Here is a 25,298-nt window from a genome sequence, read left to right as displayed (position 1 = left end):
TGTTTGATGTTCACTCTTTTTTAATTATTATTATTTTTTTACATAGAAGGGAAGCCATCACACTTGTCAGTTCTGTCACAGCTCTTCCTCTCCCTCTCCCTTCGTCTTCTATCTTCTCCAAACCCTTTGCTCTACCTCAGACCTTCCACCTGATGGACTTCCTCAATTGTTTTTCCCCACAGTGAATGTAGCCTGGGGTTTGTAGGGTCAGCCAAAAGTTCTGTTTCCTGTTCCTGTTTTTGTGCAAATAAATATCTTCTATTTAACTCTGGTGTGCATGCCTCTGATGTACTGTAGCATTACACACTATTAGAAAAGGGCAGCATGTAAGTAAAGTGAGCGGTCTGCAGTCTGCATTAACCCAATTATTGCCAAAAAGAAAAACCACTTGTGAGCGAGCAAGTGGAAGTCTTGTGAGCAGAAGAGTAATGATAGTAGTTGTGTGCTCAGGGATAACAGTCACACGCTCCTTCGGATTCTGCACATGCTCAAAGCCTTATGTGAGCAGAGATATTCTGCACCAGTGCTGTGAAAGCGCTTGCAAAAACAATATGGTAGAATGGTAAATGGACTGCACTTATAAGGCGCCTTCCTAGTTTTCCAACCACTCAAAGCACTTTTTACACTACAAGCCACATTCACACACTCACACACCGATGGCGGCAAGCTACCACGCAGGGTAGAATGAATGAATCATGAATTTGGTTAGCATGGAATACTACATTAAAGAGATATGGCAGTTAATAAGCAGTATGGTGGTGTTTTACTAAGATGGGGCTATTGGTGCCATAATTTAATATGTTGTGCAGATTCTCATGAAGAACTTGTGTACCAAGTTTAATTTTATTAAAGACGAAGTAATTACAGAAATATCATGTTATAATGTTACTTTAGCGCTCCCTCTGGGTACAGTTGTATCAAATGTTACAGACTTGTGCAGTGTGACTGATGCACAACATCCCAAATTTGCTTGCAGTCAGATTCAGTATTGAGGAGTTACGGCCTGTTGAGGGCATCAGGCCGCACCTTCAGAAGTCTGGAAACAAATTTCAGACAAACTTGAAGTGACGTTTTTCCAGCGTTGTCTATATCCGTCCAATCAGCATCAGCCAAGGAACACACTGGGCAAATATTGTTTTGCCAACCCAATGGTTTTTTGAGTTATTACTATTAGCTAAAAAGTAAAGCACGTATTAATTGACCACATGGTGGCGCTATCGGCCCCATGTTTTAATATGATAAGACGCCTGTCCATGAAGCATGAATACTTAAAAACATTCCTCCCATTGACTTTCCATCATAGTATATTAAAAAAGTATAAAACATTTTAAAAAACTGAATGGCAGCAGTAGCCTATCTCCCTGAAAAGGCTCAACATTTCGATAATTGATGGTTTCTGTATCTGAAAGTATGCTGAAGTAGTAAAACATACAGAATAATAATAATAAAGAGCGAAGATAACAATAGTGTGAGAGCTGCAACTACAAAACTTCCACAAATGACTTTTAGATTGAATTTCACTGTTTTGTTTTCTGGCGAACGTTTTAACAACGGAAGTCACCGTGTGTGTGGCTCGGGAGGGCTCGGGTAGTTGACCTCGGAGCAGCTCGGCACAGATCGGCTGTGCTCGGTTTGTTTTCATCCCGCCCATCACCGGAACGGAGCGAGATGCGAAAATCCCGCGGCTTCTGGGTGCTTCGGCGTCGGACGGACTGGACAGAGAGGACCGGGCAACAGAGCTAGAGAGGACCGGGAGACAGAGCTAGAGAGGACCGGGAGACAGAGCTAAAGAGGACCGGGAGACAGAGCTAGAGAGAACCGGGAGACAGAGCCAGTGTGGACCGGGAGACAGAGCCAGTGCGGACCGGGAGACAGAGCTAGAGAGGACCGGGAGACAGAGCTAGAGAGGACCGGGAGACAGAGCTAGAGAGAGGACCGGGAGCCAGAGCCAGTGTGGACCGGGAGACAGAGCTAGAGAGGACCGGGAGACAGAGCTAGAGAGGACCGGGAGACAGAGCGAGAGAGGACCGGGAGCCAGAGCCAGTGTGGACCGGGAGACAGAGCTAGAGAGGACCGGGAGACAGAGCTAGAGAGAGGACCGGGAGCCAGAGCCAGTGTGGACCGGGAGACAGAGCTAGAGAGGACCGGGAGACAGAGCTAGAGAGGACTAGGAGACAGAGCTAGAGAGGACTAGGAGACAGAGCTAAACAGGACCGGGAGACAGAGCGAGAGAGGACCGGGAGACAGAGCGAGAGAGGACTAGGAGACGGAGCTAAAGAGGACCGGGAGACAGAGCTAGAGAGGACCGGGAGACAGAGCTAGAGAGGACCGGGAGACAGAGCCAGTGCGGACCGGGAGGAGGAGCGGACCCCGAGTATCGGCGTCGTTTTGCGGAGGCTGCAGAGGTGAAAGGCACCGCGCGGTTCGGCGCAGCGGAGCCGGTTAGGGGTGGACTCCTGGCGGCTGAAGCTCCAGGCTTCGTCCCGCTGATCCGAGAGCTGCTGGAACCGTCTGACCCGGAGACATGTACCAGGTCCAGGTGAGCTCTTACCCCCGCAGCCTCCATTTAACGGACACATTAACGGGACTTACACAAATACTGATTTTAACCGTCGTTTTTAGAGTAAAAAATTCATTTATGTAACGTAAAGAATCAGATAAAGACGGTTCAACATCTGGACGGTTAAACTGAATTCTGTTGCTCGGAGAATAGTCCTCAGAGTATTTAGAGTAAATATTTAAAGATGTTTACTTGATGAATCATTTAAACATTAATTATTGTCTTGAACTTCTGCTTCATGTGATGAATCTACAAACCACTTCAACAGTAAATACAATTACAATTAGTATTTCTTTGATGTTACAACTAATGATTATTTTCATTGCTGATTAAGCTATTAATTATTTTTACTGCAGTTTTGCTTTGTGATACTTTTTAAGTTTTCTGCTTCGATGTTCCTGGTTTCTAATATTTGTTACTGTCAGATAGTGCTGCAACAAAATAATAGTATTTATTAATCTGACAATGATTTATTCTATGATCAATTCATTGTTTTGGTTTATAAAATGCACATCATGATTTCCTAGAAGCTTGTTGTATCGACCATCAGTCTAAAACCCGTATTTAGTTTATAATCACAAAAAAAAAAAAAAAGAAAACCAGTAAATATTCACATTTTACAAGCTGAAATCAGTGAGTTTTCAGCACTTTTACTTCAAAATTAACTACAAAACTAACCGATTATGCAGTAAGATACTTTGAATGTTTTGCTTTATAAAACGTCAGAAAATAGTGAAACTCAAATGTCTTATTTTGTCCAAAGACATGAAGTTTATAAAAGAACGAGAAACAACTTACAGCTTAATCGATGATCGGAATAGTTGCTGATTACTTTAGACTTGACAGTACTGATATTTAATAAATTAATCTCTTGTGTCATTAAAATGTTTCCGTAGCTTCCCTACAGGAAGCTGAGCTGAGATTTATAACCTTCAGTATAAAACGAGCTGCAGGTTCTTGTTGTTTGAGGATCATAAAGCTGCCGCACTGAACGCAGATTTACGCTTCAATTATTCGGCTGTAAAATGAAGCTTTGTTACAACTGCTCAGCACACCGTCAGGAAAGAGGAAGTAAATAAGTAAAAACAAGGTAAAAACTACCATAAAATAATATAGTAATAATAATAATAAATACACAATAAGTAAATAGAAAAATGTACAAATACAAATGCGTAAAAAGTAACTTGTGAGGTAGAATCACAGAGATGAACTGAATTAACAGTGTAATGTGGGTCAGTAGTTAAACAGCAGAGGACTGATAAGTGATTTATTATATTAATTGAATTTAAAAGTAAGTTAGCAGTAGTAGATTGTAGAAGTTTTAAAAAGTATGGTATCGTTATCAGTTAACATTAAACTTAGTGAAATATTGCGACAATAATCCGACTCAATGTGAGTCCTTGTCTAAGGGCGAGGACCCTACTGTTTTTTGTGCTTGTTTGTTTGTTTGTTTCTTTCTTTCTTTCTTATTACGCCCCTTAAACCCTAAATTTGACCAAATTTGGCACACACATCAGGTCTGGTGAAAATTTTGATAAAATGGAAAAATTAACCCCTAAAGTGCCAAAATGTGCTCTCTAGCGCCATCTATGTAACTAAAATGGCCGCCACGGCCTGTAGGAATGTTTTAGAAAGATCAAACCAAAACTCAACTATTCGTCTCATCAAGATCTACAAATCATCTGCTGACACCCCTGACCTAAATCCAACAGGAAGTCAGCAATCTCAATTTCAAAATAAGACTTTGACCCAATTTTGGACCCTGAACAAACGCTATCTCCTCCACAGGCGTTAATGGTATCGGCCTCAAACTTTGATACATGACTTATGACACTGTGCTGAAAAAAAGTTAAAAACTTTGTAATAACTCGAACGGTTTGGATTTAATAAGCCCTGAAAGTTGCAGTGCCACATCACACCTTACAATGTAAACCAATGGGGAGGCAATCTATGGACATGAACTTTGTGTCAAACAGAGGCTTCTGACATCTAAACTATAAGTCTGACCACTTTCAAACCTGTATCAATGGATTCGCAACGAAATTTCCAACTAAAATATGATTTTTAATGTAAGATTTGGCCAAAGTTATGGGATTTATGAGGAGATTTCACAAGAAGCGTACTCTAAAATCCTCCTCTCCAACTGCTCCTGGTGATGTCACTCCCTCAGTGCTGTGAAACATTCCGCAATACACACTCATTATAAAATCACAGGAGGAGCAAGAAAAGACTTTAAAACTCACACTCTAATATCTCAAAAACAGTAAAAGATAGAAGACACATGTAAATTCAAGATTTGTAGGTCAAAGTCTCGTGACTCATTTAAAGTTCAAATGAAGTTTGTATCTAAAACTATGTGGAAGCAGTAAATGTTCAAAAAGGTGTGGGTTCACTCACACTCTCCATTCAAATATATGAGTATTTTTCTGTGTTCAGCTGCAGTTACTTATTGTCTCTACACACCTGACAGTACACATGTCAATCACACTTTCAAAATAAAAGCACACCACACTTGTAAGAAATATCCCTCATTTTTAAAAAGCAAAACAATCTGATCCCGACGGGCCAGAGTGCGAGGTCCCGACCAACGCTGCTCGCAGCTTTAATTATTATTATGTTTCCTCAAACATACTCTCAGACACCACTTTATTAGATACACCTGCATTAGCTGTAACTGGATGTATCGAACATTTCTGTACTAAAGCGACAATCTAATTCTGTGTTTACTCTCAGTCAGACAAACGCTGCTCTCTACAACGCGTGAATCATGAACCACAGGCTGCGGTCGAAACTTAAAACCCTTTTAAAGATAAAACCCGGGACCAGAACCAGTTTGTTGTTTGCTGTCTCAGAACCAGATGATGCTGCGTAGAAACCAAAACCTCCTAATCACAGCTGTTCAAACAGGCGCCAGGCGTCTCACCTGCTGTCAATATTAACTTTAATTAAAGGTGCTGGTAGATATTAGATGGATGTTCAGGTAACCAGGGAGTCAGTCTCCCTTCTTTTATTCTCGTGTGTGTGGACATAAAACATTTCAGTAACAGTTATTTAACCATGACCACCATCTTTCACTCAACTAACCAACTGGATTTAATTCAACAACCACAACTAGTTTCTAAAAAAGGAACTTTGGACTTGAAGTGAAAGATAAAAGTAAATATTCTCCTCTTTTATTCCTACACTTAAACTAATAATCCTTTTTCTAATCATTTTTCTTTTGATATGAATCTCCTGACGTTTGTTTTTCAGATCTGTTGCTTCCATGAAACGTTTGGTTTGTCTGAAAATCATTAAAAATACTCATCACAGTTTCTCAGAAGCTCAGGTGACGTCTTCAGATATGGTTTTGTCTGAGCAGCAGTCCAAAGATATTTAATTTATACTGATAGAAAACAGAAATGCAGGAAATGTTCACACTAGAGGAACTAGAATTAGACAATGTTTGGTATTTTTGCTTAAAAAATGAGTAATTGATTCGGTTTCTGTTGATCGACTGATAGATTAATTGTTTCAGCTCTAATTTTGGTCAGTATTCTATCATTTCCTCCCTGTTTATATCTTGAGGATCCTTTTTATTGATCAATTACTTTATTTTTTATCTTAATTATGGGCGTATCATCATTAAACAACATGATTATAACATGAACTGCAGTGTATCGATGAGTAACACAAACACACACATAAAGAAGATAAAAGTGAAGTGTATTTATCTAATTCAGTTGTGTAGTTTATCCAGTGGAGTGTTTGAGATGTTCTGGTTATTTTGTCCAGAGAGAGTAAAATCCAGCTGATTGAACGTCTGAAGCAAAACAACAAGAAGGAAAGAAATGAGAGACTTTGATCTGCTGCAACAAAGTGCAGATAAAACAGACAGAAAATGAGACTTTGATGTGATGGTGAAGACAACATCCTGCACGCAAGCCCGACTCTTTTACTCCTGGTTCTCAGATTTCTTCATCATTATTATTACTATATAAACTATTTTTAGTTACAAAAAACAAAAAAAAAAATAGACCAGAAATCACCTTAATTATTTTATAATAACAATTATTTTCATTATTATAATAATCAGTTGATTGTTAATGGTTTGGTCGTTTTGTCTATAAAAGGTGAAGTCTTCATCTATCTTTTTGTTGTCTGATCAACAGTCCAAAAATATTCAGTTGTATGATGACGTGATCATTACATCATCATTTTCTACAAACACTTTTTATTTCTGACGGACAAACCAGAGAGAGTAGTACGTGAAGCCAGTAACAGGCCCACCCAGCCAAGTTTCATCAAAATACATTTTGTAACAATAAACATAAGAATATATAAGGAAATAAATAAATATAAACTTGAATTATTGTTAAAACAGAGCTGGTTGAAACAAGTCGTAGCAAGTCTCTGGACTCTGATTGGTCGCTCTGTGTGGAGGCGGTATAGATGGTTTGAGGATGCAGTTTTCTGTAAAATGTGCAGACTTGTTTATTTGTGAGCTGAAGCAGCGACGGCTGCAATGAAGGAACCAGGGATGTTTTACATGTGTGATTTTTACCTTCTTGCTGTCTGGCTTTATGTTTAGTTGGTGCAATAAAATGGTAAATTAACAGCGGTGTGCTGTAGAGCCGATGCACAGCTGGTCTTGTCAGTGCAGATATTCTGTATTTTAGACTGGACAGAATATAAAAGACGCTTTGTGTCTGTTGGGTGGTGCTTTGCTGTTGTTGCCTTTGTGGTGCAGTAACGTGGTCGCTGGTTTTACAGTTTGTCTATGTTTGTTCTTTTTTCTTCTTCTAATTTTTCATAAGTCAGTTTTTCTGGGAAAAGATGGCCGCCCAAAATACAGTTTCTGCCTACGCCGCTGCAGAGAGTCATCTCTAACCATCGATCATCTTTATTTTGATGACTCAGTCTCATAAACCTTCGGAACAACAATGGTGTCTTCATGACTTTACAGCCTCACATTAGTTTGCACAAATCTTATAAAGTTTGACACAGAGGTTTACAGAGTTTACATTGTGGAAAAGAAGAGATACCCTGATACTCGTCATGAACACATCAGTGATGGTAAAGACCGTGTGGAGACGATCAGGCCTCGATGCTGTGCTCAGATCAAACACCTGAAAGTAAAGTGTCTCCAAACGCCTCACAGCGTGTCACTTCCTCTCGTTAAGTATGGTGAACGAGGACGTCTGCCTCCCTCTGAAGAGGGGGGTTTAACATTTTGTTGGATTTCTGATGAGTGTGGCGCTCGGCAGGCGAAAGGGCATGTCTGACCTTGGTGACAGAATAAATGTGAGGGACGAAAGGATCAAACAGCTTTTCTGAAGAGGCTGGATGCTTCAGAGAGCAGCTCCCCGTGGCTCTAATTACTGACTGAAGGGCTGACAGAGATTTATTCTGTTGCTGCAGGAGTTATTCATCTCATCAGGTTGATATGATGCTCTCAATCGAAACTCATCATCAGGACTGAATATTTAACTCCAGCGGTAACGCCACTGAGCCGCTGAGGGAGTAGAACCATCAACCAGAGCAGGACCAGTGCCTTGCCCTACACCTCTGAGACCAACAAAGGCATCGTCTACACTCTCTAAACAAACCTCCATACTGTTGATTGGGCAACTGGGTTTCTATTCCAGGACATTTTACAGTATTACAGTTTCATTTAGCAGACGCCTTTATCCAAAGCTACGTACATCTGAGAGTTAATACAGGATTTAGTCAGGAGAGGACAACAGGCAGTGCACAGAAGAGGAATGTTGTTTCCATCAGTTCATCAGGAGCAGAGGTGTTCTCAAAAGAGGTGGGTCAATAGCTTTTTCTTGAAGATTGAGAGGGACTCTACAGATCGAACAGAGTTTGGTAACTCGTTCCACCACCGGGCAACTACAGAGGAGAAGAGTCTAGCTGGTGACTTAGGGTCCTGTTGTGGCACCAGGAACCTTTCATTAGCAGAGCGTAGTGAGCGGGAGGGAGTGTAGACCTGAACGGGGGAGTTCAGGTAGGCAGGAGCCGTTTTGGTTGCTGTTTTATAAGTGAGTGTCAGGGTTTTGAATTTGATGCGGGCAGCAACTGGGAGCCAGTGGAGGGATATGAACAGCGGGGTGACATGTGCTGTTTTGGGCTGGTTGAAGACCAGCTGTGTCGCCACATTCTGGATCATCTGCAGAGGTTTAAGTGTACATGCAGGGAGGCCTGCCAGTAAGGAGCTGCAGTAGTCAATGTGTGATATTATGAGAGCCTGAACCAGGAGTTGTGCTGCAGCCTCAGACAGGTAGAGTCTGATCTTCCTGATGTTGTACAGGACAAATCAACACGATTGAGTGATTGAGGCCACGTGAACCTTAAAGGTTAGTTTGTCATCAATCATGACACCCAAGTTTTGGGCAGACTTTGTGGGCATGAGTTGGGTTGATTCCAGCTGGATGCTGATGTTTTGTTGTATGTGTGACTGGCTGGATGACAAGGAACTCAGTCTTAGAGAAGTTAAGTTGAAGGTGGCGCTCTTTCATCCATGCTGATATATCTATAAGACATGATGAGATCTGAGCCAAGACTTTGTGGTCTTCTGGCAGGAACGACAGGAAGAGCTGGATGTCATCAGCATAGCAATGGTATGAGAAACCATGGGAGTGGATGATTGCACCAAGTGTATAATGAATAAAGAAGGGGACCAAGCACTGACCCTTGAGGAACCCCTGTGGATAAGCTGTGCAGTTTGGACACTTCACCCCTCCAAGATACTCTAAAATATCTCCCTGACAGGTAGGACATGAACCAGCGGAGGGAGGATCCTGAGCTCAGTGAGTGTGGAGAGGAGGAGTTGGTGTTTAACTGTATCAAAGGCAGCTGACAGGTCCAGCAGCAGTAGAGCTGAGGACTGACCGGCAGCTCTAGCTGAGTGCAGTGAATCTATAACTGGCAGTTGTACAGTCTCGGTAGAGTGACCCTGCTTAATGCCAGACTGATTTGGGTCGTACAGGTTGTCGGCCGAGAGGAATTCAGAGACTTGGTTAAAGACTGTGCGCTCAAGTATTTTTGACAGGAAGTATTTTTTTTTGTTGTGATTGACTGCTGTGGTCATGAGAACTTGCTGTAAACTCTTCAGTCACAGCGGATTACATCAAGGACTTGAACATTTATATCAAATGTTTAAAGTTAAATGTGGTGGAAAAGCTTCTGCAGCTGCAGGGAAGGGGAAGTTATTTAAGAAGCATTAGCAAGAAAAAAGGTGTGATTGTCCGTGTGTTGGAGCTCTTAACGCCTCCTGAACAATAAGACTCATAAAATAGTTTCAGGTAAACAGCAGGAAGCTGCTGTCGTGTCCAGGTGAGCAACTTTGACCTGTAGTAACCTCTGACAGTAGACGCTAGTTGGTCTGTTTCTGTTCTCAGTTATTTACGCTCAACAGCAACAGCAGACGCACGTCACGCTCTGTTACATAATCAAGCAGTTAAAGTTTGATGAAGTGTTCAGGCCTGCAGCAAAATACCTCTTTTTGTTTCATGAAGCAGCTCTGAGTGACTGCAGGAGAGAATCTGATTATTTCCACCACGACTAGAGGTGGAAGAAATATTCAGATCCTTTACTGCAGTAAAAGCACCAGTACAGTAAAGTAAAAATACTCCATTACAAGTAAAAGTCCTGCATGAAAAATCCTCCTGCAGTAGAAGTACATAAGTATTATGAGCTTGATGTAGTTAAAGTATTGCAGTAAAAGTACATAAGTATTATGAGCTTGATGTAGTTAAAGTATTGCAGTAAAAGTACATAAGTATTATGAGCTTGATGTAGTTAAAGTATTGCAGTAAAAGTACATAAGTATTATGAGCTTGATGTAGTTAAAGTATTGCAGTAAAAGTACATAAGTATTATGAGCTTGATGTAGTTAAAGTATTGCAGTAAAAGTAGTGGTTTGGTCCCTCTGACTGATATATTATTATATATGACATCATTAGATTATTAATAGTGAAGCATCAGTGTTAGAGCAGCATGTTACTGTTGTAGCTGCTGGAGGTGGAGCTAGTTTACACTACTTTATATACAGTTAGCTAGTTTAGTCCAGTGGTTCCTGATGGCTGTTCCATCAGTGTGTGAATGATTCGATGCTGCTGATGAGCAGGTTGGCTCCTTGCATGGCAGCCTGCCATCAGCGTATGAATGTGACATGTAGCGTAAAGCACTTTGAGTGGTCAGAAGACTAGAGAGCTGCTATATAAATGCAGCCCATTTACCATTTATAGTCTATATTTCTATCCCTCCACTGTCTGAGCTGTCAGTGTGTAATGTGCTTTGCGTAACTTTACTATTCTGGTTCACTCTCAGCGTCTCATAGCGTCGTTTTCAGAGTAAAAAGCTGTAAAAAGCCGCTGAACACTACCTGCTCAGTTAGCTGTAGACTAGCTGGTGAACATAGTGGAGCATTTAGCAGCTAAAGAGCCAGATGTTTCCCTCAGGAGTTGGTAGAGAGCAGAAACAGAACTGAAAGAGAGAGAATATTGGACTCACATTCACCAGGTGGACAGAAACACGACTCCACATGAATGATAATGTTATAATTACTCAATTCAGGAGCCAAAATGCAGGACACAGACTCAGACAGAAGCAGTTTAGGAAAGAGTTTAATGCAAACTGCTTGGTTGATGTCATCAGGGTTCTGCATCGTAAGCAGGTTAGAGATCAGGGTTTTCAGCTGTGGCAGACTGGAGTGTGAACGGCAGACTGGGATTGGCCTTGATGTTTGTTCCATGTGGCAGAGTCTTGATGGATGAGCCAGGGTTTTATGCTGCAGTGCACTGGTTGAAGAGTGGTAGAGGGAAACCAGAATGCCAAGCCCAGCATACACACACACACACACACACACACACACACACACAGACACAAACTGGGGACAAAACCACACACGAGGAGGGAAAACTGGGAGACCTGATCCACTCATAACAGGTGATGTTGCTCCGTAACTGCTGGATGTGGAAATAAACAAGTGGATAAAACATATTAGTGCAGGTTTAAAGTTGAACAAATCACATCAAAGCCATTCCTTCATTTCCTCCTGAAAAGATCTAATTACTTTTCAATTAAGGTGAAAATTCAGGGACAGTTTTGACTCCTTTAATAGATTTTTACCACCTAAAACCCTTCAGTTTGCTCAGTAGACTGATGATCAGACATACAACACACACACACACACACACACACACACACACACACACACACACACACACACACTCTCTGCTGTGGGACTCTCTGTGGTTTTCAGTCCATTAAGTGCAGCCGTGTGCAGTTGTTGTTCCACCATGTTCTGCAGGAGACAATGTTGGTTTCAGCGTCACAAGGTCACCTCTGATGTTCTCATAAATCCACTGAAATGACTTCACACACACACACACACACACACACACACACACACACACACACACACACGCACACACCATTTACACTGAAACACCTCCCGTGTCTCAGTGTTCAGTATCTAAAGAGTCGAGTGTGAAGCATCCAGGAAGCATTCGAGACTTTAACATCAAATGATTCGGTTGCTTGTTGTAACTACGTCAGTAAGACGTTTAGACGGTCCCTGTGATCATGTGATCATACCTTTTATTTATAAAACACTTTTATAAACAGAGTTATAAAGTGCTTAAAGGGTTCATATTCTGCTTTTTATGATTTTCTGTTATTTATTTCCTGTTCTGATGTTGGATTTTAAACAGGGTCAAAGTTCAGAAACTTTAGGTGAACATATGTAGAAATGCTGCCTGCAAGTCAAGAGTCGGGGCTTCAACCTGCTCTAAACGCTTCGTTTGTGACGGTTTTACAACCTTGCTGACGAGCTGACGTTGGTGGTTGCTAAGGTGGTTGCTAAGGTGGTTGCTAAGGCGTTTCCATGTGTTGTTCAGCTCCAACATGTACGGATGGATTTGAGAAGTTGACATTTGGAGTAAAGAAGGAGAAGAAGAAGTGAAATCCTGCTGCTATAGTTTGTTTACGTAGCCTCCGGAGCCGGAGGAAGCTTCCTGAAGCTGACCAATCAGAACAGAGTGGGCTCATCGGGAGGCGGGCCTTAAAGCTGCAGATTACAACTAACTACCCCCCCCCCCCCCCAGCAAAGTCTTAACATCAGTGTTAAAACACACACAAGGAGATGCAACAGTGATCTGATCTGTTTCCCAGAGAACAGCAGCTGAAGTCAGACTGAAATAACTCTTCATATATCATCATCATCATCATCATCATCATATAGGAGGTGTAACGTGTTGTAGCTGTTAAAGCCACTGAAGCACATATTGATATTTGGTAAATTGTTTCTGTTGTAATCACATGCAATATAAGTTCAGTATATGAACAGCTCAGGTATATGTTGAAGAGGATTACAGCTGCTGTAGTCATGTATATACTCACTATTTTCCTGGTTTTCTTGGGTACTGAATGCAGGAATATATATTTTTGTTGTTTGTGATGGTGGATCTAGTTTTATTGTGCATGTGCAATAATAAAAAACCTGCTGCTGGGATGTGGAGAAATCTGCAGATAAATTCAGATGGAAAGTTTTTGAGCCTGTAAATCTTGTGTTATATGTGCACAACATGCAGCTGTGAGGTGTTTAATGTACCTGTGTGAGATACAGTTTGGAATTCAACATCAAGTCAGTAATGGATCAGACTTTATGTGACTTGTGTTTTCCTGCCTCCGCTGGACTTGTTTCACCAGAAAAGTGGATTTAATTCAGTGGAACAAAGGAGTCAAACTCAGATACTTTGATGAGGAGCTTCAGGAACTTATAGTAGCTTTGATCTGATCCCTGATTAGTTAAACATGATGATCAGACTGTTTCCATGTGATGTCACTTCATTCATTCAGTGTGACATCATGTTAGCTTACTATCCAATCAGGCGACTTATATCAACATCTACAGCTGTTAACGTCTCATCCACACTGGACCACGTTTCTCTGTGGATGAAATATGTTTCTAGCTGCTCTCCTGGTTTGAATCAAATTGAAGATGTTTGAGATGTTTACATGAAACCGTCAACATGATTCTGACTGTTTACAGCTGCAGCTAATCATTATTTTCATTTTTGATTAATTGTTTGCTTAATAAAACATCAGAAAACAGTGAAAAATGTCACAATCACAATTTCCTGAAGCCCAGTGTAACATCAACAACAAGAAATACAGTTAAACATCTGATACATTTGAGAAGCTGAAACCATCAAATAATCAACATTGTTGCTTAAAAATGACTTAAATGATTATTCGGTCATCAAAATAATTAATAAATGAATATTTAGCTTTAGAAGTTGAAGGTGAAATATTTTGTTCGTACATTCTCACTCTACAAACTCTGACTGAGTAAAGACAACAGTTCATTTACTAAACAATGTCTGTGAATCAGTCGCCTCAGTGTTTTCAGTTCTAAATGAGGTGATAACATCCAGAGCTGTGACTGTCAGGATGTTTTCTTACCGCGGTGAAAAAGCAACATATAAATCAAAATAAATCCTCTGAACTGACATTCTCCTGTGTATTTAGTGTCCTCTGCAGGCTCCTGTAGTCGTCCTGTACTGTAGTTACAGTGCGGCTGACTGAGGCACAAAGAGCCACAGGGGGAAACGCTCATACAAGATTAATTAGCGGTCGAGCTGCTGGATCATTGGACGATATAAATATCTAAACTCTCCGGGGTCAAATGTTCCTCCAGCAGTCTGCTGCTGCCGCCCTTGGCACAGTTTCACCACCACGACTCCCACTTCATGTTTTCTGTTTGACTGACTGCACCTGAGTCCAGCAGAGACGAGTATCTGCAGATACTATTTCTATTTATCTAAAGCTCAAAGCTGACCAGCTCAACACTCCAACTTCAACCTGATGAAGACATCAGATAGAACAAAATGCACCTGAAACAAATCTGTTTACAGCAGCAGAGGATATGCAGTACTGATTAGACATTAGAGCTGAAACAATCAACTAGTCAATCGTCAGGAAAAATTAATTGGCAACTAATTTGATAATCGGATAATAATTTAAGTCAATTTTCTGTCAAAAATGCCAAAATTTCACTTTCAAATGTGATTGTTTCATACTTTTCTTGTGATATATACAAATAAACGCAGTATTTCTAGTGTTTGCGTCCAATGCAGTGAGAAGAACAGACTGGAAACTAAACAACCAGTAAACAAACCTCCACAGGTCAAGACTCAGCAGTTCACACCTGAAAGATAAGAGACACTCTTTTTAGGATAACGTGCATATTCTGGACAGAGAGGACACCTACAACGCTGCTCCTTCATCTCTTCCCAGTAGACTTAACAACCAGTCACACCTGGCCTCGTGACAACTCCAACGACTGTTGTTTACACCTGGCCTCACCTGGAGCACTAGTGGTATCAACAAACAATACCAAAACTATGGACTCTCTTTAATTGAAGGTGCCAACGGTGTCTTACTGTGTTCTGTACAACGGTTTTCATCCAACAAAAGCAGCAAAGCCGTGTGCGTCAGTATGTTTAGCGTCATGATGCTTCTTAACCAGGTTGTTGTGGAGAAAGACAGAAACAAGCAGCCAGAGACAAAGTCCCATAAATATTTCAACCTCACTCAGAAGTGAATCAGTTCGCTGCTGAACTACTGCCAAATCTCTGTTAACTGACCCCAAACCCTACACTTCTGATCTGATCTGATCAGAGGAATTCATTCAATTCACACATTTTAATCATCTTTTTTCATATATTTCCTGACAAGCACCTTATAATATGCTGTTTAAAATGTAAAACAAATGTTCAGATAACCTATAAGCTCAGGTAAAATACCCGTTCACACACTGTGTTCCACCCTTTGACAGCAGCACCCCTTCCCCTGCCTGTAGTAGCAGTACAGTACAGTAGCAGTAGTATTATTAGTAGCATTAGTAGTAGTAGTATTAGTAGTAGTAGTAGTAGTAGTAGTATTAGTAGTAGTAGTATTATTAGTAGCATTAGTAGTAGTAGTGTTAGTAGTAGTAGTATTAGCAGTAGTATTAATATTAGCAGTAGCAGTAGTATTATTAGTAGCATTAGTAGTAGTAGTATTAGTAGTAGTAGTATTATTAGTAGCATTAGTAGTAGTAGTATTAGTAGTAGTAGTATTATTAGTAGCATTAGTAGTAGTAGTATTAGTATTAGCAGTAGTATTAATATTAGCAGTAGCAGTAGTATTAGTAGCATTAGCAGCAGTGTGACAGTGTAAATCAGTGTAAGTCAGTGTAAATCAGTGTAAGTCAGTGTAAATCAGTGTAAATCAGTGTAAATCAGTGTAAATCTGTAAATCAGTGTACGTCAGTGTATATCAGTGTATATCAGTGTAAATTAGTGTAAATCAGTGTAAATCAATCAGTGTATGTCAGTGTAAATCAGTGTAAATCAGTGTAAATCATTGTATATCAGTGTAAATCAGTGTAAATCGGTGTAAGTCAGTGTAAATCAGTGTAAATCAGTGTAAGTCAGTGTAAATCAGTGTATATCAGTGTAAGTCAGTGTAAATCAGTGTAAATCATTGTATATCAGTGTAAATCAGTGTAAATCAGTGTAAATCAGTGTAAGTCAGTGTAAGTCAGTGTACGTCAGTGTAAATCAGTGTAAATCAGTGTATATCAGTGTAAATCAGTGTAAATCATTGTATATCAGTGTAAATCAGTGTAAATCATTGTATATCAGTGTAAATCAGTGTAAATCATTGTATATCAGTGTAAATCAGTGTAAATCATTGTATATCAGTGTAAATCAGTGTAAATCAGTGTATATCAGTGTAAATCAGTGTAAATCATTGTATATCAGTGTAAATCAGTGTAAATCATTGTATATCAGTGTAAATCAGTGTAAATCAGTGTATATCAGTGTAAATCAGTGTAAATCAGTGTATATCAGTGTAAATCAGTGTAAATCATTGTATATCAGTGTAAATCAGTGTAAATCAGTGTAAGTCAGTGTAAGTCAGTGTACGTCAGTGTAAATCAGTGTAAATCAGTGTAAATCAGTGTAAATCATTGTATATCAGTGTAAATCAGTGTAAATCAGTGTAAGTCAGTGTAAGTCAGTGTAAGTCAGTGTACGTCAGTGTAAATCAGTGTAAATCAGTGTATATCAGTGTAAGTCAGTGTAAGTCAGTGTAAATCAGTGTAAATCATTGTATATCAGTGTAAATCAGTGTAAATCAGTGTAAATCAGTGTAAGTCAGTGTAAGTCAGTGTACGTCAGTGATGTCCAGGTGAAAGTGAGGATGCTAACTGTGTTTGTTGAGCTGCTGGAGCAGCACTGAGCTCAGCTCTGCTGGGACTCTCTGGGCTGATGGACTGTTTGCTCAGCACAACAGCAGGTTATTTTTAGTCCGACAGCATCTCCAGCAACACACACAGCTGTACGACCGACAATGTGACAGAGAGAGAGAACATACAGCAGCAGATACAGAGAAGTTCTCACTCTGCGTCTAATGGTTCAGACACAGAGACAGTATATGGAGGTAAAAGTATGTATGTGAATGTCTTTAAATCTTTTATAAAAAATGTTTTTGTTTTTAAATGTGCAAGCAAATAAACAAATAAATACATAAATCTAACTAACTATAGTTAGATATAAGATGAGGTGATAACATTGGTCAGACTCTAGAGTAAAGTCATGAGAAGTATTACGTCGCCGCCAGACACTCGTTCATTAATAATCCTGCGGTGTTGCTGCTCTCATCCCTCCATCATGATTCATTGCTGTATGTGAGCTGGTCTAATAATAAAGCTGTGGATGATGTTTTATTGATAAACTCGTCCTGCACGCTGGGTTCACTGAGGCATATTTCACTCCGTCAGCTCGTCTCTCTGCCAACAGACGCCTGTCAGGATTCATGATTCTGTCATCTGAACTGAACTTGAGAAGGTGAACTTTCAACCTCACTGCAGCATAGACTCACCCAGAACACCTGTGTTGGTGGCAATGCAGTTGTTTTTGTAAAAAAGTGCAGATTCTGATGCATCAGCAGGAATGTTTTGGATGTGAAATGAGGTTGGCGCCCTGCGGGAGGCTTTTAGTTCAAAGACTGTTGATTTTAAGGAGGTTAATTGAATTAAACAGAAACACTAGAGTAGTTTATTGTATCGTTGCATCTAGATTGTACCTTTGCATTCAGATTGTATTTCTGTATCTAGATCATTGTAGGATATGCTAACTGTTTGTTGCTACTGTAACACCATACCTCCAGATAATAACAGTGTTGGATATGTTAGCTATTTGTGCTAGCATAACACTGACTAGCAGTTTCCCCCTGTCCTCAGTTGCTCTAAGCTACACTTAAGTCCTAGAGATGAAACCTGTGACTATGAACGTTTACGGAAATTATATTGTGTTTAGAGTATTAAAAAGAACTGAACCTCTCAGTGCAGTACTGCAGTAGTATTTATTCTTACTGTATGTTGAAGTGACGTCAGACTGAAGGATCATGAAGATTAAATGACTTTTAGCTCTTTTCACACAAGAAACTGTTTGTTTCCCTCCGGCCCTCCGTGGGTTTAACATCTCCAGCTGCTAAGTGCTCACTGCTGTCAGAGGGAATATACTGTGTGTGTGTGTGTGTGTGTGTTCTGTTTTTGTCTTGTATGTGACCAGTTTTGTCTTCATTGGTGGATTTCAAATAAGTTGAGTGTTGAGAGTGTCTGATTAATTGATCATGTGACCTCCAGGAGTCTGGACTGTCTGAACTGCAGCTGCAACTCACAATTATTTTCATTATCAATTAATCTCATCATTATTTTCTCAATTAATTGTTTGTTCCTTTAAAAATAAAAATAAAAAAATTGATCACAATTCCCCAGAGTTCAAGGTGTCGTCTTCAAATAGCTTTTTTATGTCAGAGCAACAGACCGAACCCAAAATAATTCAGTTCAATATCATGTAAGACAACCACAAGCAGCAAATTCCCATGTTTAGGACTCTGGAAACAACAAATGTTTGCTTGAAAAATGACTTAAATGATTAATCGACTGTCAAAAGTGTTGCAGAGTTCAGTTTTCAATGTCTTAGTTGTAGAGGAAAGACATCTGTGAACCTGGAACCAATCCAGACACAACATGTGATGGAGAAGAAGATCCAAGGATACAGTGAAGTGGCCAAAGTCCTGCAGTAAAAAAGAAAGGGAAACGGTCAATGCAGATCTGAGGAAGATCCTGGAAGGACTCCAAGTAACAGCAGAGAAGAAGCTGGAGAGGGTGAGCGAACAGATTTATGAATACAGGGTAGAAAGGTTTGGAGCAAGAGACCCAAGGAAGAATAAATCAACAACGACCTCACCCAAGTCCAGAAGGCAACAAGAAATTGAGCGTCTAGTCAATGATGGAAGGGACTTCAGGAAGCAACAGAGGAAAGGTTCAATAGAGGAGAAGGAGGGAATCGACCCCCTGCAAACAGACCAAGAACATCGTACTACATGGGTCCGTTCAGATTTGTGAAAGGGCTGTTCACAAAGAAAAACAGCGGTGCACTCCAAGTGTCAAAGAGGGAACTTTAAGATAATTTGAAAACAATATACACAGACAACCAGAGACATGAACAGAGGAACATAACTCCTGAGATGCCACCCGTTCCTCAACCAGAACACCAGTGTGATGACAGTAGGGATGGGAAGATTCACTAGTTTGCATCGGTGCACCAGTGTAAACGTTCATGATGCGATTGCCCCAAATAAAAAAGTGTGCACAGGATACAATTTGGGATGAACTTGCGATGCATCATTTCTAACATCTTTGCATTGGTAAAATCTGATTTATTTATATATAATTATTAGTAGAGGCCCTATGCCTTTATTATTTAGAAATGTGACCAATAATTTGATATTTAGATTGATTCTTCCTCTCTAAACTGTTTCACAAGCGTGCTAGCATGCTACAGCTAAGTGGTGCACTGCCAAAACATTCTGGGTAGAACTCTTGCTCTACCATTATTGTTCCATACATCAGAGTAAGTGGATTATTAAACTATTTTGACAGTAATTGTTTGGGTCACGGAGCATATGCATGTAAACTGGAGACAGAGAACATTACACCATAAAGGACATGTGAAAAGGCTGTTTGTAAAAGGTCCAAGTGCTTTTTAGAGATAAAAAAAGAAACAGCAGAAATGAGATGCTGACTGCAGTACTAGAAAAACAATTATGTAAAGTAAAAATGGCACTTTTTTTTAGTTAAGTTATGATTTGATTTATGCTTAAGAAATAAAATTAACTCTGTACCATATTGAATTGCATATAGCATCATTCTTTTGCATCACGTTGAATCACATTGTATTGTGTCGAATCATGTCAAATTGCACTGTATCGCAATAGGGGTGAATCGTAGTCGAGAAAACTGTGAGGAAGGCAGCTCCAGGACCAAATGGAGTTCTCTACCGGCTGTATAGGAACACTCCAGATGTCCTGAGATATCTGTGGAGGCTAATGAAGGTGGTGTGGAAGAAGAAAAACATCCCAAATGCATGGCATAGAGCAGGGGGAGTATTCCAGGGAGTCAGTTCCAGCAAATAAATTGTCTGAATGTTAAAGGGAAAGTTTTCTTCAGCATTGTTGCACAAAGGATGACAACCTACCTGAAAGACAACAACTTAATTCACACACAATGGACAGCCTTTGAGTTCTTCTGTGTTGCAGTGACCAAAACAGATCTGCTGTTTTGCTCCACAACATCAGTACACCACGTCTTGGCAATAATGGCAGGATGCACTATCTCCCCACTACCCTTTGCCATGGCCATGGAACTAATCGTCAGAGGGTCCAAATGGGTGGTAGGAGGAGAACGCCTGCACTCCGGACAAGGACTACCTCCCATCCGCACCTATATGGATGACATGACCACTCTGACCACAACCATCACATGTACAAAGCAACTCCTGGAAAAAACTTAATTCCAACATAACATGGGCCCAGATGAAGTTTAAGGCCAGCAAGTCCAGGACCATCTCCATTATCAAAGGAAAGCTCAAAGACCAGAGATCCCACATTAACGGAACACCCATACCAGTCGTGTCAGAGATGTCAGTCAGGAGCTTAGCACAGTGGTAAGATGCAAGCCATGAGGACTCAGACCAGAGTAAGCCATTGCAGGAAGAAACAATCCAAGGCCTTGCTAACATAGACAAGATCCTACTTCCAGGTAAGCTGTAACTTTGGTGCCTGCAGTTTGGATTGCTCCCCCATCTGATGTGACCTCTGATGATCTATGAGGTTCCCATCACCAAAGTCAAGAAGCTGGAGAGAACAGTCAGTACATACATCAAGAAATGGCTCGGACTCCCACGATGCCTCAACAATATCGGCTTGTATGGGTACAGGGCTCTGGAACTGCCTATCTGGTAGCAAGCAGAAAGTGGAACGCATCTGAGGGGGTGCAGCAGGTGAAATCCACTCTCAGCATGGAGATACTGTGGGTCAAGTGCGGCATGGAAGGGGCGGCTTTGAGCTAGGCACAAGTAAACCCACACGGTGCAGAGCAACACCTGCCCAGAACCTGAACTAGTGACTTGGGGAAGACCCATCATGTCCCGTTTGCCACACACCAGCAACCCTACGGCACATACTCACCAGCTGCAAGACTAGCCTCACCCAAAGACGCTACATCTGGAGGCACAGCCAGGTCTTTTGGCAACTGGCACTAGTGCTGAAAGAAAGGAGGACTAACAACAATATCCTCTCTCCCCCAACCCCTGGCTGCTCAAATATCATGGCCTTTCCACCAGCATTAAAGGTACCAAAGAGGTCAACTGCAAGAAAAGAATCAAGCCTACTGAATACAGCCCAGGATGGGAAGATGAAGGTCCATCTAGACCAGAAGCTCACCTTCCCACCAGAGATCATTACAACCAGTCTCAGGCCGGATCTGATTCTGTGGTCAGCCTCACAAAAGGCCCTGTTCTTCATAGAACTGATAGTGCCATGGGAGGATGCAGTTAGAGAAACGTATGAAGTTTTCTGAACTAGCTGTGGAGGTCGGCTGCAGGGGTTTTGTGGCCATGTCAACCACCAGGCTGCTGAAAGGGATGGGAGTCCTCCGACAGGCCCTCTGACAGGCTAGCAAGTCACTGACAGAGGCCGACAAGCTAAGCAGCAAAAGAAACAACAGGAACTGGGTGGCAAGATGACCATCAGCCAGCAAGAGGGGTAAAAGCGGAGGGGGGTGCACCTTGGATGCCACGTGTCACCGTTGAGCCCTCTGGAGATGTCGTGGGCCTATCAACGAAACACCAAGGAAGGAGGCTGCCCTCCTGATGACCCCAGTGAAGCGTTTACCCCCTACCGCCACTGAAGGAATGATTGCCGGTTATAATACGGGATTATAAAGCCAAGTCTCAACTGAACCCCAGCTGCTCTGTGACCTCTGGCCAACCCTTTAGCTAAAGTTTTAATCCTTTTCTCAACAAATCAACTTATAGTTTTCTTTGTGAAAAACCAATTTAGTAATATTTAGTTTTAGTAATTTTTTGCTCACAAATTTCTTAATTCATGCTCTAGAATTGGTTTGTTTACACTCCTCTCCTGATGCATGTCCACCACAGAGATGTACATACATACATATTTGTACTGACGATTTTATTTGGATAATAAAGTAACTTCTGTTGTGACAAACTCGTCATATTCACACAAAGAATCTAATAAAACACAGGAACACAGATACAAAGTATTCTGATGTAATCATAATCATGTCACATGCTCATTTATCTCTGGATTTATTCTTTTTTTTTTAAGATGTTTTCTTTCTATAACAGTTTGAAATTCTTTATTCATGACTTAAACTAATTGTTTATATATGTTTAGATTGTTAAATAAGGTTGAAAAATGATTAAAAAGCCTCAGCAGCCACATGATTCTACTTCACTTCCTTCCTGCATGTTTTTCTCTCTTAAAGGAAGATTTTATTAAGATTTCAGGGATTTTGTTGTTAATATTCATCCCTCATGAAGAGTTTGGCTCCAAAAATAAAGACGAGAAGAGTCAGGAAAGAATCTAAAAAAAGTCCAAATAAGCGGAGTCAGCATTTGTTTTTAAAGCATGTTGGTTGCGTCTGTTCTCCTGAATGAACCCTGTCGATCTGCCTGTTGTAGGGGAAAGGGGTCGTTGCCATGGTGCTGAAGGAGCTTCCTGGTAAAAAGGCATCCTCAGAAGGAAACCCCCTCCTCACCGTGACAACCAAGGTTGGCATGACGACCACGCTTGTTTTTTTTGTTTTTGTGTTTTTTTTTTTTTTTATCTGGCACTTCTCAGAAATTCCTTTTTAAATTTTTCTTCTTCTTATAGTTTTTCTTTGCTTTAAACTCAAAACTGCAGAGATTTAATGAACTAATTCACTATTTTAATTGATTATAAGTCAGGCAGGACTACAAATACACAAAGTGCACATATTTCTTCAGTATTTTGTGCTTCACATCTGCAAACAGTTTGTGTAAAATGCAGCTTCAAAGACTTTGAGCTTTGACTCATTCATTTTATTTTATTTTTGTCCTTTTTGCACTTTAATAACCAGTTTTTATTGCTGAGATCCAACAAGATGAGCAAAATGATCAGCTTTAAAGAAAAATCAGTTACATAGAAAATTAAAGAAAGAAAATCATGTGATCCATCAATATGATCCACAAAGTATGTCGCAATAAATTGTCACATTAACAATAAATGTAATAATACATATTTTTATACAGCAGCATACGTCCTCCTGCTGACTGACTTTTTACATGTTGGTCTTAATGAATTTCCAGTCTGACCAGTTAAAGATTCTTTAGGGACCAGATGCACAAAGAGTAAATGTATTTACAGTCTCAGTCTCCTCTTGGGGGATGTAGACGCATCCTGATCAGCTGTTAGCAGATCAATACTTGTCTCTGCTCCACCAATCATCAGACCTGTCAGTGACAAACAACAAATTTCACTGATCGTGTCTCATCGTCTCGACGCCGCCGCGTCTGTTTACAGTTTCACATCTTATCATGAATTCATCACACGAACCTGTGAACCGTCACCGGCGCCGATGTCTCGATCGTTAACCTGAAGAAAAAACGATCAATAATTTAGTTCACAGAGCTCGAATCCAGGTAGACTTTACAAAATGTTTTGGATAAAATGAAAAGATCCTGAGCACAGAGACATAAAATGATGGTAATGTTTCATTTAATTGCAGGTAATCTGGTGCACGTTATTAGAAAAAAATGGAAAAAAGTTTTCAGTAGGTTTAATTGATCAACTCATTATGTTTGTTTATTAGACTCTCAACGATTCTTTAACTGACATAAAATACTTAACTGCATGAATTATTAAATCACAGAGTAAAAAAATGTTTTATTGTTTATTTTTACTCTTAAACAAGTGAAAAATCACGTCAGTAACTTTTTTTTAAATATATTGAATTTTGAAATGTGTCCTGTAGTGGACACCATCCATCAACGGAGGAAAAAGTGATTTATGGAAATCAATATAGACAAAATATATATGAAGTGTAGACGACACTCTGGGGGTTCAACAGCTGGTAGTTGGGACGTGATGCTACAACGTAAATGGTTCAAGATGGCTTCCAACTATCTGCCCGCTGTAGTGGACACCGTGTATTAGTATTATTAGAGGCATATTTGATTCTTTCATTTCTCAGATATGACGTTACATCCTGAGAATGAACAGTTTCACAGCAGCAATCTGAAGGAAATTGTTGAAAAACTACTTCTGAAACTTATTTTACATTTTTTAATGGTAATTTTAATAATTACTGTTACATAACTGCAAATTATTCTAAACATTTCCAAGAAATTAGTATAAAATGAAGTGACCTGTAAAATAAAGCGTTACCAGAATGATTCCCTGAATGTAGACAGGAAGTCAGCACACAAAAGTAATTTAATTAGAATTAAATATAAAGTATAAACTGCAAAACAAACACACAATCAGTGTAAAGTTATTTATATATTTATATATTTTAGATTCTGCCTCATGCAGGAAGCTCTAACAGGTTTAACTGTCATTCTAGTAGAGCTGCAACTAATGATTATTTCAGTATCAAGTAATCTATCGATTAGTTCCTCGATTAATCGATTGGTTGTTTGGTCCATAAAATGTCAAAATGGTGAAAAATGTTGATCAGTGTTTGCAAAAGCCGAAGACATTCAGTTTACTGTCATAGAGACTAAACCAGAAAATATTCACATTTAAGGAGCTGAATCAGAGAATTCTTTGACTCAAAATGATGAATTAATTAATTATCAGTTAATTTTCTGACGATGGATTAATCAACCTCAATCTGATCTCGTACATTGTGTTAACTCACTTCATGTTTTAATCTTCATTTCTAAAATGACTCAAATCTATTAATCGATTATTAAAATAGTTAGTGATTCATTTAAAAACCAGAAAGGACTCAAACTGATTAATGAAATAATTGTTTCAGTTGTTGCAGCTTTAGATTTAAGAGGATTTGTGTCTATGAAGGAGCTGAACAGTTTAAATATGATGAAATGAAATATAAAACAGTTTGAGTCGTAGTTAACAGCAGGCTGTAATATTCTCTGCTCATATTTGTATTTATTATACATATCATCATTTATTGATATGATGATATATATCGTGTGATGATAGAAAAGCGTCCATCGTTTCATATTGTGCTCTATCGTTTATTTCATCGTGATGCAAATCGGACTCTTCATGGTAATGTTCTTCGTCATCTGGAGTCTGTCCATCCTCTGCACGGATTACATTAATAAATTAATCTTCTTTT

The 25,298-nt window shown here is 40.0% G+C and overlaps 1 protein-coding gene across 2 annotated transcripts in view; it reads left to right on the top strand.

Moving 5' to 3' along the window:
* The first annotated feature begins 1,617 nt into the window (after window positions 1-1,617).
* pex5lb (peroxisomal biogenesis factor 5-like b) overlaps window positions 1,618-25,298 on the top strand; it is a 57,516-nt gene continuing 33,835 nt past the window's right edge. The window contains exons 1-2 of one of the 2 annotated variants that reach the window (XM_044368756.1): window positions 1,618-2,539; window positions 22,651-22,740. In XM_044368756.1, coding sequence (XP_044224691.1) covers window positions 2,525-2,539; window positions 22,651-22,740 — 105 coding nt within the window. In that variant the 5' untranslated portion in view covers window positions 1,618-2,524. The remainder of the gene's footprint in view (window positions 2,540-22,650; window positions 22,741-25,298) is intronic. The other variant, XM_044368757.1, reaches the window with a different exon arrangement.

Source organism: Thunnus albacares, chromosome 12 (genome assembly GCF_914725855.1).
Source record: "Thunnus albacares chromosome 12, fThuAlb1.1, whole genome shotgun sequence".
NCBI lineage: Eukaryota > Metazoa > Chordata > Actinopteri > Scombriformes > Scombridae > Thunnus > Thunnus albacares.
The sequence above is the reverse complement of the archived record's forward strand: the minus strand, read 5'-3'. Positions and strand labels throughout refer to the sequence as shown.